General features: G+C 34.9%; 1 protein-coding gene across 3 annotated transcripts in view; it reads left to right on the forward strand.

Annotated features, from left to right (window-relative positions):
• The window catches only part of ifih1 (interferon induced with helicase C domain 1), a 107713-nt gene extending 97048 nt beyond the window's left edge, over nucleotides 1-10665 (forward strand). For all 3 annotated transcript variants that reach the window (XM_061971764.2, XM_061971766.2, XM_061971765.2), the window contains 2 exons: nucleotides 5008-5101; nucleotides 10354-10665. In XM_061971764.2, the coding sequence (XP_061827748.1) occupies nucleotides 5008-5101; nucleotides 10354-10548 (289 nt within the window). In that variant the 3' untranslated portion in view covers nucleotides 10549-10665. The remainder of the gene's footprint in view (nucleotides 1-5007; nucleotides 5102-10353) is intronic.
• The last annotated feature ends 4193 nt before the right edge of the window (nucleotides 10666-14858 follow it).

A 14858-nucleotide genomic window follows, 5' to 3' on the forward strand; every position in this document is an offset into this window, starting at 1 on the left:
TAACATTACAGTTATGTTACACTAATGTTACGGTAACATTACAGTAACGGTACAGTTATGTTACAGGAATGTTACAGTAATGCTACAGTGACGTTACAGCTATTTTACAGTAACGCCATAGTAGCGGTACAGTTATGTTACAGTAGCGTTACTGTGACTTCCCAGTTATGTCACAGTTATGTTACAGTAACGTTACTGCGACTTTTAAGTTATGTTACAGTAATACTACAGTAATGTTACAGTAGCATTACAGTAATGTTACAGTAACATCACAGTCATTTTACAGTTATGTTACTGGAACGTTACTTTTATGTTGCATTAATGTTAAAGTAATGTTACAGTAATGTTAACATGTATGTTATAGTAATGTTACAGTTATGTTACAGTAACATCACAGTAATGTTACAGTAATGTTACATTTATGTTAGTTATGTTACAGTAACGTTACGGTTATGTTTTAGTAACGTTGCAGTAATGTCACAGAAACGTTACAGTAATGTTACAGTACCAGTAACATTACATTAACGTTACAGTAACATTATAGTCATTTCACATTACTTTAACGGTAGCGTTACAGTGATATTACAGTAATGTTAAAGTAACATTAGAGTAACATTTGTAATGTAACAGCAATGTCACAGTAACATTACAGTTATGTTACACTAATGTTACGGTAACATTACAGTAACGGTACAGTTATGTTACAGGAATGTTACAGAAACATTACAGTAATGCTACAGTGACGTTACAGTTATTTTACAGTAACGCCATAGTAGCGGTACAGTTATGTTACAGTAACATTACTGTGACTTCCCAGTTTTGTCACAGTTATGTTACAGTAACGTTACTGCGACTTTTAAGTTATGTTTCAGTAATATTACAGTAATGTTACAGTAGCATCACAGTAATGTTACAGTAATGTTACATTTATGTTAGTTATGTTACAGTAACGTTACGGTTATGTTTTAGTAACGTTGCAGTAATGTCACAGAAACGTTACAGTAATGTTACAGTACCAGTAACATTACATTAACGTTACAGTAACATTATAGTCATTTCACATTACTTTAACGGTAGCGTTACAGTAATATTACAGTAATGTTAAAGTAACATTAGAGTAACATTTGTAATGTAACAGCAATGTCACAGTAACATTACAGTTATGTTACACTAATGTTACGGTAACATTACAGTAACGGTACAGTTATGTTACAGGAATGTTACAGAAACATTACAGTAATGCTACAGTGACGTTACAGTTATTTTACAGTAACGCCATAGTAGCGGTACAGTTATGTTACAGTAACATTACTGTGACTTCCCAGTTTTGTCACAGTTATGTTACAGTAACGTTACTGCGACTTTTAAGTTATGTTTCAGTAATGTTACAGTAATGTTACAGTAGCATTACAGTAATGTTACAGTAACATCACAGTAATGTTACATTTATGTTACAATAATGTTGCAGTTATGTTACAGTAACGTCACAGTAATGTTACTGGAAAATTACTGTTATGTTGCAGTAATGTCATATCATAGTAACGTCACAGTAATGTTACAGTAATGTTACAGTAGCATTACAGTAATGTTACAGTAACATCACAGTAATATTACATTTATGTTACAATAATGTTGCAGTTATGTTACAGTAACGTCACAGTCATGTTACTGGAACATTACTGTTATGTTGCAGTAATGTCATAGTAATGTCACAGTAATATTACAGTAATGTTACAGTAGCATTACAGTAATGTTACAGTAACATCACAGTAATGTTACAATAATGTTGCAGTTATGTTACAGTAACATCACAGTAATGTTACTGGAACATTATTGTTATGTTGCAGTAATGTCATAGTAACGTCACAGTAATGTTACAGTAACGTCACAGTAATGTTACATTTATGTTACAGTAATGTTACAATAATGTTGCAGTTATGTTACAGTAACGTCACAGTAATGTTACTGGAACATTACTGTTATGTTGCAGTAATGTCATAGTAACGTTACAGTAATGTTACAGTAACGTCACAGTAATTTTACATTTATTTTACAGTAATGTTACATTTATGTTACAGTAATGTTGCAATAATGTTGCAGTTATGTTACAGTAACGTCACAGTAATCTTACATTTATGTTACAGTAATGTTACAATAATGTTGCAGTTATGTTACAGTTATGTTACAGTTATGTTTTAGTAACGTTACAGTAATGTCACAGTAACATTACAGTTATGTTACAGTAATGTTATAGTAATGCCACAGTAATGTTGCAGTAACGTCACAGTAATGTTACATTTATGTTACAGTAATGTTGCAATAATATTGCAGTTATGTTACAGTAACATTACAGTTATGTCTTATTAACGTTAACTGTAACACTACAGTTACTACAGTAACACTACAGTTATGTTACAGTAACATCACATTAATGTTACAGTAACGTCACAGTAATGTTACATTTATGTTTCAGTAATGTTACAATAATGTTGCAGTTATGTTACAGTAGCGTCACAGTAATGTTACATTTATGTTACAGTAATGTTACAATAATAATGCAGTTATGTTACAGTAACGTAACAGTTATGTTTAGTAACGTTACAGTTATGTTACAGTGATTTTACAGTAACATCACAATGTTACAGTAATGTCACAGTAATGTTACAGTAACATCAGAGCAACATCACAGTAATGTTACAGTTCGGTTTAGTAACGTTACAGTAATGTCACAGTTATGTTACAGTAATGTTACAGTAACTGATAATGTTACAGTAACATCACAGTAATGTTACAGTTATGTTAGTCATTTTACAGTAACACCATACTAATGTTACAGTAACATCCCAGTAATGTTACAGTAACGTCTCAGTAATGTTACACTTATGCTACCATAATGTTACAGTAACATCACAGTAATGTTACAGTAATTTTACAGTGTACTCTTGTACAGTGTCTCAGCACGCTCTGTCAAAAGATTGCACGGCTCCTTCTTTTATTTGGACCTTCCCTGAGCACCTGACAACAGCTGTTTCTAAGGGACGAGGGTCGTAAAGAGTTCACAGAAAAGGTCGGTTCAAAAAAGAGGTTGGTAAAACAGTTCAAAAAGAGGTCGTCAGGAACTTGGGCAGATCCTGCCTTCTCTCCGCTTTGTAGTTCTTGGGTCAAAACAATATCTTTCTCTTGATTACAATACATGAAAGAAACAGAAACACCTTCATGTTGCTTCCCATCCTACACAGTGCAGTTTTACAAGCCTTCTGCTTGGTAGGTTCAAACTCATTTCAACACAAAGTTTTTTGTGGTAACTTAGATAAAATTATTCTAACAAACGTGTGTACAAAACCCAAATCTAGTGAAGTTGTCACGTTGTGTAAATGGTAAATAAAAAGAGAATACAACAAATCCTCTTCAACTTATATTCAATTGAATAGACTGCAAAGACAAGATATTTCATGTTCACACTGAGAAACTGTTATTTTTTGCAAATAATCCTGAACTTAGAATTTAATGGCAGCAACACATTGCAAAAAAGGCATTTTTACCACTGTGTTACATGGCTTTTCCTTTTAACAACACTCAGTAAAGGTTTGGGAACTGAGGAGACACATTTTTGAAGTGGAATTATTTCCCATTCTTGCTTGATGTACAGCTTAAGTTGTTCAACTCATATTTTAGCCTTCACACATTTTCAATGTCTGGACTACAGGCAGGCCAGTCTAGTACCCGCACTCTTTTACTATGAAGCCACGCTGTTGTAACACATGGATTGGCATTGTCTTGCTGATATAAGCAGGGGCGTCCATGATAACGTTGCTTGGATGGCAACATATGTTGCTCCAAAAGCTGTATGTACCTTTCAGCATTAATGGTGCCTTCACAGATGTGTAAGTTACCCATGTCTTGGCCACTAATACACCCCCATACCATCACACATGCTGCCTTTTACACTTTCACCCTAGAACAATCCGGATGGTTCTTTTCCTCTTTGGACACGACGTCCACAGTTTCCAAAAACAATGTGAAATGTGGACTCGTCAGACCACAGAACACTTTCCCACTTTGTATCAGTCCATCTTAGATGAGCTCGGGCCCAACGAAGCCGGCGACGTTTCTGGGTGTTGTTGATAAATGGCTTTGGCTTTGCATAGTAGAGTTTTAACTTGCACTTACAGATGTAGCGACCAACTGTAGTTACTGACAGTGGTTCACTGAAGTGTTCCTGAGCCCATGTGGTGATATCCTTTACACACTGATGTCGCTTATCGATGCAGTACAGCCTGAGGGATGGAAGGTCACGGGCTTTGCTGCTTACGTGCAGTGATTTCTCCAGATTCTCTGAACCCGTAGATGGTGAAATTCCTTGCAATAGCTGGTTGAAAAAGGTTTTTCTTAAACTGTTCAAAAATTTGCGCACGCATTTGTTGACAAAGTGGTGACCCTCGCCCCGTCCTTGTTTGTGAATGACTGAGCATTTCATGGAATCTACTTTTATACCCAATCATGGCACCCACCTGTTCCCAATTAGCCTGTTCACCTGTGGGATGTTCCAAATAAGTGTTTGATGAGCATTCCTCAACTTTATCAGTCTTTTTTGCCACCTTTCCCAACTTCTTTGTCACGTGTTACTGGCATCAAATTATAAAGTTAATGATTATTTGCAAAACAAAAAAATGTTTATGAGTTTGAACATGAAATATGTTGTCTTTGTAGCATATTCAACTGAATATGGCTTGAAAATGATTTGCAAATCATTGTATTCCGTTTATATTTACATCTAACACCATTTCTCATTTCATATGGAAACGGGGTTTGTACATTTATGGCTTTGTTGGCACATTTCCACGTTGGCCTTGGATGCTCACTGAACTGAAGTCCTAGTCTGACTTTAGAGGCGTGTGCTATTTGTCCAAAGAACTGGGAGCACAAAGGTAATATTTGGAGGTGTGACTGTTCTTTCTGTCCTGGAACTGCAAACCATTCTGAAATGCAACCAAACATTCCTTGCAGTGAACTTTACATCCGGAAAGGAAACGTGGCTCTTGAAGAACGTCTGCTGGACTACGAGACCAACGGCACCGTCGCATGCAAGAACTGTGGCCAGGTAGAACCGGTTCTAGGTGTTGTACTCAGTCCAGTTGCAAGATTGTCTTTAATTCCACTTGAAGACTTGTTCCAACTTTTTTTATTCCTCTTTCCTGAGACACGACCATTCAGAGTTTGATATTACAGTAACGTTACGGTAATGCTACAGTAACATTAAAGTTATGTTACAGAAATATTACAGTAACGTTACAGTAACAGTATAGTACCGTTACAGTTATGTTACAGGAATGTTACAGTATATTACAGTAATGTTACAGTAACGTTACAGTAATGTTACTGTCACATTACAGTTATGTTACAGGAATGTTACAGTAACGTTATAGTACCGTTACAGTTATGTTACAGGAATGCTACAGTAGCATTAAAGTAATGTTACAGAAATATTACAGTAACGTTGTTGCAGTTATGTTACAGGAATATTACAGTAACATTACAGTAATGTGACAGTAATGTTACTGTCACATTACAGTTATGTCACAGGAACGTTACAATAACGTTATAGTACCGCTACAGTAAAATCACAGTGATACAACAGTATTGTTTCAGTAACGTTAAATGTACACTACAGTAATGTCACAGTAACGTTACAGTTATGTTACAGTAACATTACAGTAATGTCACAGTAACTGTACAGGAATGTTACAGTAACATTAAAGTATCATTACAGTACCATGACGGTAATGTTACAGTAAAATTACATTAACGTTACAGTATTATTACACTAATTCACATTAATATAACAGTAACGTTACAGTAATGTTACAGTAACATTAGAATAACATTAGTCATATTACAGCACTGTCCCAGTAACATTACAGTTATGTTACACTAATGTTACGGTAACATTACAGTAACTGTACAGTTATGTTACATTTATGTTACAGGAATATTACAGAAATGTTACAGTAACATTACATTAATGTTACAGTTATGTTACAGTAACACCATAGAAGCAGTACAGCAATGTTACAATAATGTTCCAGTAACATTACTGTAACTGTTAAGTTATGTTACAGTAAGATTACAGTAATGTTACAGTAGCATTACAGTAATGTTACAGTTATGTTACAGTTATGTTACAGTAACATTATAGTAATGTCATAGTAACCGTACAGGAATGTTACAGTAACATTAAAGTAACATTACATTAACGTTACAGTATTAATACACTAATTCACTGCTTCTATGGTGTTACTGTAACATAACTGTAACATTAATGTAATGTTACTGTAACATTTCTGTAATATTCCTGTAACATAAATGTAACATAACTGTACAGTTACAGTAATGTTACAGTAACATTAAAATAACATTAGTTATATTACAGCAATGTCCCAGTAACATTACAGTTATGTTACACTAATGTTACGGTAACATTACAGTAACTGTACAGTTATGTTACATTTATGTTACAGAAATATTACAGAAATGTTACAGTAGCATTACATTAATGTTACAGTTATGTTACAGTAACACCATAGAAGCAGTACAGCAATGTTACAATAATGTTCCAGTAACATTACTGTAACTGTTAAGTTATGTTACAGTAAGATTACAGTAATGTTACAGTAGCATTACAGTAATGTTACAGTAATGTTACAGTTATGTTACAGTAACATTATAGTAATGTCACAGTAACCGTACAGGAATGTTACAGTAACATTAAAGTAACATTACAGTACCATGACTGTAATGTTACAGTAAAATTACATTAACGTTACAGTATTAATACACTAATTCACATTAATATAACAGTAACGTTACACAGTAATGTTACAGTAATGTTACAGTAACATTAGAATAACATTAGTTATATCACAGCAATGTCCCAGTAACATTACAGTTATGTTACACTAATGTTACGGTAACATTACAGTAACTGTACAGTTATGTTACATTTATGTTACAGGAATATTACAGAAATGTTACAGTAACATTACATTAATGTTACAGTTATGTTACAGTAACACCATAGAAGCAGTACAGCAATGTTACAATAATGTTCCAGTAACATTACTGTAACTGTTAAGTTATGTTACAGTAAGATTACAGTAATGTTACAGTAGCATTACAGTAATGTTACAGTAATGTTACAGTTATGTTACAGTAACATTATAGTAATATCACAGTAACCGTACAGGAATGTTACAGTAACATTAAAGTAACATTACAGTACCATGACTGTAATGTTACAGTAAAATTACATTAACGTTACAGTATTAATACACTAATTCACATTAATATAACAGTAACGTTACACAGTAATGTTACAGTAATGTTACAGTAACATTAGAATAACATTAGTTATATCACAGCAATGTCCCAGTAACATTACAGTTATGTTACACTAATGTTACGGTAACATTACAGTAACTGTACAGTTATGTTACATTTATGTTACAGGAATATTACAGAAATGTTACAGTAACATTACAATAATGTTACAGTGATGTTACAGTTATGTTACAGTAACACCATAGTAGCAGTACAGCTATGTTACAATAATGTTACTGTAACTGTTAAGTTATGTTACAGTAAGATTACAGTAATGTTACAGTAGCGTTACAGTAACATCACGATAATGTTACAGTTATGTTACGGTAACGTTACTGTTATGTTGCAGTAATGCCACAGTAATTTTACATTTATGTTACAGTAACATCACAGTAATGTTACAATAATGTTGCAGTTATGTTATAGTAACGTTATATCAATTTCACAGTAACGTTACAGTAATGTTACAGTAATTTTGCAGTAACACCACACTATTGGTACAGTAACGCCCCAGTATTGTTACAGTAATATTACAGTAACATCACATGAATGTTACAGTACCGTCACAGTAATGTTAGAGTTAAGTTACAGTAATTTTTGCAGTAACACCACACTAATGTTACAGTAACGCCCCAGTAATGTTACAGTTATGTTACAGTAACATCACAGTAATGTTACAGTAATGGCACAGTAATGTTACAGTAGCATCACAGTAATGTTACAGTAACGTCACAGTAATGTTACAGCAACGTCACAGTAATGTTACAGTTATGTTACAGTAAAATCACAGTAATGTTACAGTATCATCACGCTAATGTTACAGTAGCGTTACAGTAATGTTACAGTATACCATAATAGTTTTTATAGAAGTTGAAATAGTACGTGCAGTTTGAGTTGTAAAGTAGTAAAATATGGTATGTGACCAGGACTGGGGCTCCATGATGGTGTAAAGTAGTAAAATATGGTATGCGACCAGGACTGGGGCTCCATGATGGTGTAAAGTAGTAAAATATGGTATGTGACCAGGACTGGGGCTCCATGATGGTGTAAAGTAGTAAAATATGGTATGCGACCAGGACTGGGGCTCCATGATGGTGTAAAGTAGTAAAATATGGTATGTGACCAGGACTGGGGCTCCATGATGGTGTAAAGTAGTAAAATATGGTATGTGACCAGGACTGGGGCTCCATGATGGTGTAAAGTAGTAGAATATGGTATGTGACCAGGACTGGGGCTCCATGATGGTGTAAAGTAGTAAAATATGGTATGTGACCAGGACTGGGGCTCCATGATGGTGTAAAGTAGTAAAATATGCTATGTGACCAGGACTGGGGCTCCATGATGGTGTAAAGTAGTAAAATATGGTATGTGACCAGGACTGGGGCTCCATGATGGTGTAAAGTTGTAAAATATGGTATGTGACCAGGACTGGGGCTCCATGATGGTGTAAAGTAGTAAAATATGGTATGTGACCAGGACTGGGGCTCCATGATGGTGTAAAGTAGTAAAATATGGTATGCGACCAGGACTGGGGCTCCATGATGGTGTAAAGTAGTAAAATATGGTATGCGACCAGGACTGGGGCTCCATGATGGTGTAAAGTAGTAAAATATGGTATGCGACCAGGACTAGGGCTCCATGATGGTGTAAAGTAGTAAAATATGGTATGTGACCAGGACTGGGGCTCCATGATGGTGTAAAGTAGTCAAATATGGTATGCGACCAGGACTGGGGCTCCATGATGGTGTAAAGTAGTAAAATATGGTATGCGACCAGGACTGGGGCTCCATGATGGTGTAAAGTAGTAAAATATGGTATGCGACCAGGACTGGGGCTCCATGATGGTGTAAAGTAGTAAAATATGGTATGTGACCAGGACTGGGGCTCCATGATGGTGTAAAATAGTAAAATATGGTATGTGACCAGGACTGGGGCTCCATGATGGTGTAAAGTAGTAAAATATGGTATGTGACCAGGACTGGGGCTCCATGATGGTGTAAAGTAGTAAAATATGGTATGCGACCAGGACTGGGGCTCCATGATGGTGTAAAGTAGTAAAATATGGTATGCGACCAGGACTGGGGCTCCATGATGGTGTAAAGTAGTAAAATATGGTATGCGACCAGGACTGGGGCTCCATGATGGTGTAAAGTAGTAAAATATGGTATGTGACCAGGACTGGGGCTCCATGATGGTGTAAAGTAGTAAAATATGGTATGTGACCAGGACTGGGGCTCCATGATGGTGTAAAGTAGTAAAATATGCTATGTGACCAGGACTGGGGCTCCATGATGGTGTAAAGTAGTAAAATATGGTATGCGACCAGGACTGGGGCTCCATGATGGTGTAAAGTTGTAAAATATGGTATGTGACCAGGACTGGGGCTCCATGATGGTGTAAAGTAGTAAAATATGGTATGTGACCAGGACTGGGGCTCCATGATGGTGTAAAGTAGTAAAATATGGTATGCGACCAGGACTGGGGCTCCATGATGGTGTAAAGTAGTAAAATATGGTATGTGACCAGGACTGGGGCTCCATGATGGTGTAAAGTAGTAAAATATGGTATGTGACCAGGACTGGGGCTCCATGATGGTGTAAAGTAGTAAAATATGGTATGCGACCAGGACTGGGGCTCCATGATGGTGTAAAGTAGTAAAATATGGTATGTGACCAGGACTGGGGCTCCATGATGGTGTAAAGTAGTAAAATATGGTATGTGACCAGGACTGGGGCTCCATGATGGTGTAAAGTAGTAAAATATGGTATGTGACCAGGACTGGGGCTCCATGATGGTGTAAAGTAGTAAAATATGGTATGTGACCAGGACTGGGGCTCCATGATGGTGTAAAGTAGTAAAATATGGTATGTGACCAGGACTGGGGCTCCATGATGGTGTAAAGTAGTAAAATATGGTATGTGACCAGGACTGGGGCTCCATGATGGTGTAAAGTAGTAAAATATGGTATGTGACCAGGACTGGGGCTCCATGATGGTGTACCGCAGCATCGACCGTCCTTGCCTGTCGCTGAAGAACTTTGTGGTGAGCATCGGAGACAAGAAGATGAGTAACTTCACCAAGTGGAGCGAGCTGGCCGTCAACTTCCAGGCCTTCGACTACATCGAGCACGCCAGCCGCTTGGCTCTCGCTGCGGCTGACCAAACGTTCTAGGTAAACAAAGGATTATTGTCACTTTTATTCAGAAATACATTTATGGTTGCCAATCATCAACTACTGTGCTTCTCCATTTAACGTCAAAAACTGGAGTCTAATATGACTCACTATATATATTTAAATCAAAAATACAGTGAACTTTAATCAATTTATGATCATGATTTATGTTTGGCCCGCAGCTTCTCCATATTTTCTTGAATAAATGTGCCTCTATACGCCAACTCTCCATTTCACCCTTAAACATTTTTTATTTTTGTAGTTTTTTTAAAATCATTTTTATACCAAGTGATATTTTGCAACCGATGGAATTGGAACGGCGAGTTGTTGTCAAATATTACAAATATTATGAAAATATAAAAAACATGTCATGATAAAAAAGAAACTTCCAGATGTCTGATATTGTACAAAAATAATACGATTGGACAAACTACAGTAGTTTTATGAAGTGATGTAATGTTAATGCTTCGACGGTACCTCCTGTGAGCTGCCTCTCTGTCAAACAGCAGCTTCTTCATACTTTCTTGAATAAATGTCCCCCATTAAAGAATTCTTGACTGGCCTTATTTTACTGGTTTTATAGTCATGATGCAGTTTGTACAAAACAAAACAAAACAACTACATGAGAAACAATTGAATTCTGCTAAAAAAGCTAAATTAATAACGTAATCATAAACATGATCATGAACATGATCATGAACGTGATTATGAACATGATTATGAACGTGATCATGAATGTGATCATGAACGTGATCATATACTTGATCATGAACATGAACGTGATTATGAACGTGTTTGTGAACATGATTGTGAACATGATTATGAACGTGATCATGAACATGTTTGTGAACATGATTGTGAACATTATTATGAACGTGATCATGGACGTGATCATGAACGTGATTATGAACATGTTTGTGAACATGATTGTGAACATGATTATGAACGTCATCAGGAACGTGATCATGAATGTGATTATGAACATGATTATGAACATGATCATGAACGTGATCATAAACGTGATCATGAACATGATTATGAACGTGATCATGAATGTGATCATGAACGTGATCATGAACTTGATCATGAACGTGATTATGAACATGAACGTGATTATGAACGTGTTTGTGAACATGATTGTGAACATGATTATGAACGTGATTATGAACATGTTTGTGAACATGATTGTGAACATTATTATGAACGTGATCATGGACGTGATCATGAACGTGATTATGAACATGTTTGTGAACATGATTGTGAACATGATTATGAACGTCATCAGGAACGTGATCATGAATGTGATTATGAACGTGATTATGAACATTACCATGAACGTGATCATGAACGTGATTTTGATTGTGATCATGAACGTGATCATGAACGTGATTATGAACATAATCATTAACTTGATTATGAATGTGATCATGAACGTGATTATGAACATAATCATTAACTTTATTATGAATGTGATCATGAACATCATCATGAACGTAATTATAAACGTGATCATGAATGTGATCATGAACGTGATCATGAACATTATCATGAACTTGATCATGAACGTGATCATGAACATCATCATGAACGTGATCATGAACGTGATCATGAACGTAATTATGAACGTGATCATGAACGTGATTATGAAAATTATCATGAACTTCATCATGAACGTGATTATGAACGTGATCATGAACATCATCATGAACTTCATCATGAACGTGATTATGAACATGATCATGAACTTGATTATGAACATAATCATTAACTTGATTATGAATGTGATCATGAACGTGATTATGAACATAATCATTAACTTGATTATTAATGTGATCATGAACGTGATTATGAACATAATCATTAACTTTATTATGAATGTGATCATGAACATCATCATGAACGTAATTATAAACATGATCATGAATGTGATCATGAACGTGATCATGAACATTATCATGAACTTGATCATGAACGTGATCATGAACATCATCATGAACGTGATCATGAACGTAATTATGAACGTGATCATGAACGTGATCATGAATGTGATTATGAACATGATTATGAACATGATCATGAACGTGATCATGAACGTGATTATGAACATGATTATGAACGTGATCATGAATGTGATCATGAACGTGATCATGAACTTGATCATGAACGTGATTATGAACATGAACGTGATTATGAACGTGTTTGTGAACATGATTGTGAACATGATTATGAACGTGATTATGAACATGTTTGTGAACATGATTGTGAACATTATTATGAACGTGATCATGGACGTGATCATGAACGTGATTATGAACATGTTTGTGAACATGATTGTGAACATGATTATGAACGTCATCAGGAACGTGATCATGAATGTGATTATGAACGTGATTATGAACATTACCATGAACGTGATCATGAACGTGATTTTGATTGTGATCATGAACGTGATCATGAACGTGATTATGAACATAATCATTAACTTGATTATGAATGTGATCATGAACGTGATTATGAACATAATCATTAACTTTATTATGAATGTGATCATTAACATCATCATGAACGTAATTATAAACGTGATCATGAATGTGATCATGAACGTGATCATGAACATTATCATGAACTTGATCATGAACGTGATCATGAACATCATCATGAACGTGATCATGAACGTAATTATGAACGTGATCATGAACGTGATTATGAAAATTATCATGAACTTCATCATGAACGTGATTATGAACGTGATCATGAACATCATCATGAACTTCATCATGAACGTGATTATGAACATGATCATGAACTTGATTATGAACATAATCATTAACTTGATTATGAATGTGATCATGAACGTGATTATGAACATAATCATTAACTTGATTATTAATGTGATCATGAACGTGATTATGAACATAATCATTAACTTTATTATGAATGTGATCATGAACATCATCATGAACGTAATTATAAACATGATCATGAATGTGATCATGAACGTGATCATGAACATTATCATGAACTTGATCATGAACGTGATCATGAACATCATCATGAACGTGATCATGAACGTAATTATGAACGTGATCATGAACGTGATTATGAAAATTATCATGAACTTCATCATGAACGTGATTATGAACGTGATCATGAACATCATCATGAACTTCATCATGAACGTGATTATGAACATGATCATGAACGTGATTATGAACATAATCATTAACTTGATTATGAATGTGATCATGAACGTGATTATGAACATAATCATTAACTTTATTATGAATGTGATCATGAACATCATCATGAACGTAATTATAAACATGATCATGAATGTGATCATGAACGTGATCATGAACATTATCATGAACTTGATCATGAACGTGATCATGAACATCATCATGAACGTGATCATGAACGTAATTATGAACGTGATCATGAACGTGATTATGAAAATTATCATGAACTTCATCATGAACGTGATCATGAACATCATCATGAACTTCATCATGAACGTGATTATGAACATGATCATGAACGTGATTATGAACATAATCATTAACTTGATTATGAATGTGATCATGAACGTGATTATGAACATAATCATTAACTTTATTATGAATGTGATCATGAACATCATCATGAACGTAATTGTAAACATGATCATGAATGTGATCATGAACGTGATCATGAACATTATCATGAACTTGATCATGAACGTGATCATGAACATCATCATGAACGTGATCATGAACGTAACTATGAACGTGATCATGAACGTGATTATGAAAATTATCATGAACTTCATCATGAACGTGATTATGAACGTGATCATGAACATCATCATGAACTTCATCATGAACGTGATTATGAACATGATCATGAACGTGATTATGAACATAATCATTAACTTGATTATGAATGTGATCATGAACGTGATTATGAACATAATCATTAACTTTATTATGAATGTGATCATGAACATCATCATGAACGTAATTATAAACATGATCATGAATGTGATCATGAACGTGATCATGAACATTATCATGAACTTGATCATGAACATCATCATGAACGTGATCATGAACGTAATTATGAACGTGATCATGAACGTGATTATGAAAATTATCATGAACTTCATCATGAACGTGATTATGAACGTGATCATGAACATCATCATGAACTTCATCATGAACGTGATTATGAACATGATCATGAACGTGATTATGAACATAATCATTAACTTGATTATGAATGTGATCATGAACGTGATTATGAACATAATCATTAACTTTATTATGAATGTG

The sequence above is a fragment of the Nerophis lumbriciformis genome, linkage group LG13 (genome assembly GCF_033978685.3).
Source record: "Nerophis lumbriciformis linkage group LG13, RoL_Nlum_v2.1, whole genome shotgun sequence".
Taxonomy (NCBI): Eukaryota; Metazoa; Chordata; class Actinopteri; order Syngnathiformes; family Syngnathidae; genus Nerophis; species Nerophis lumbriciformis.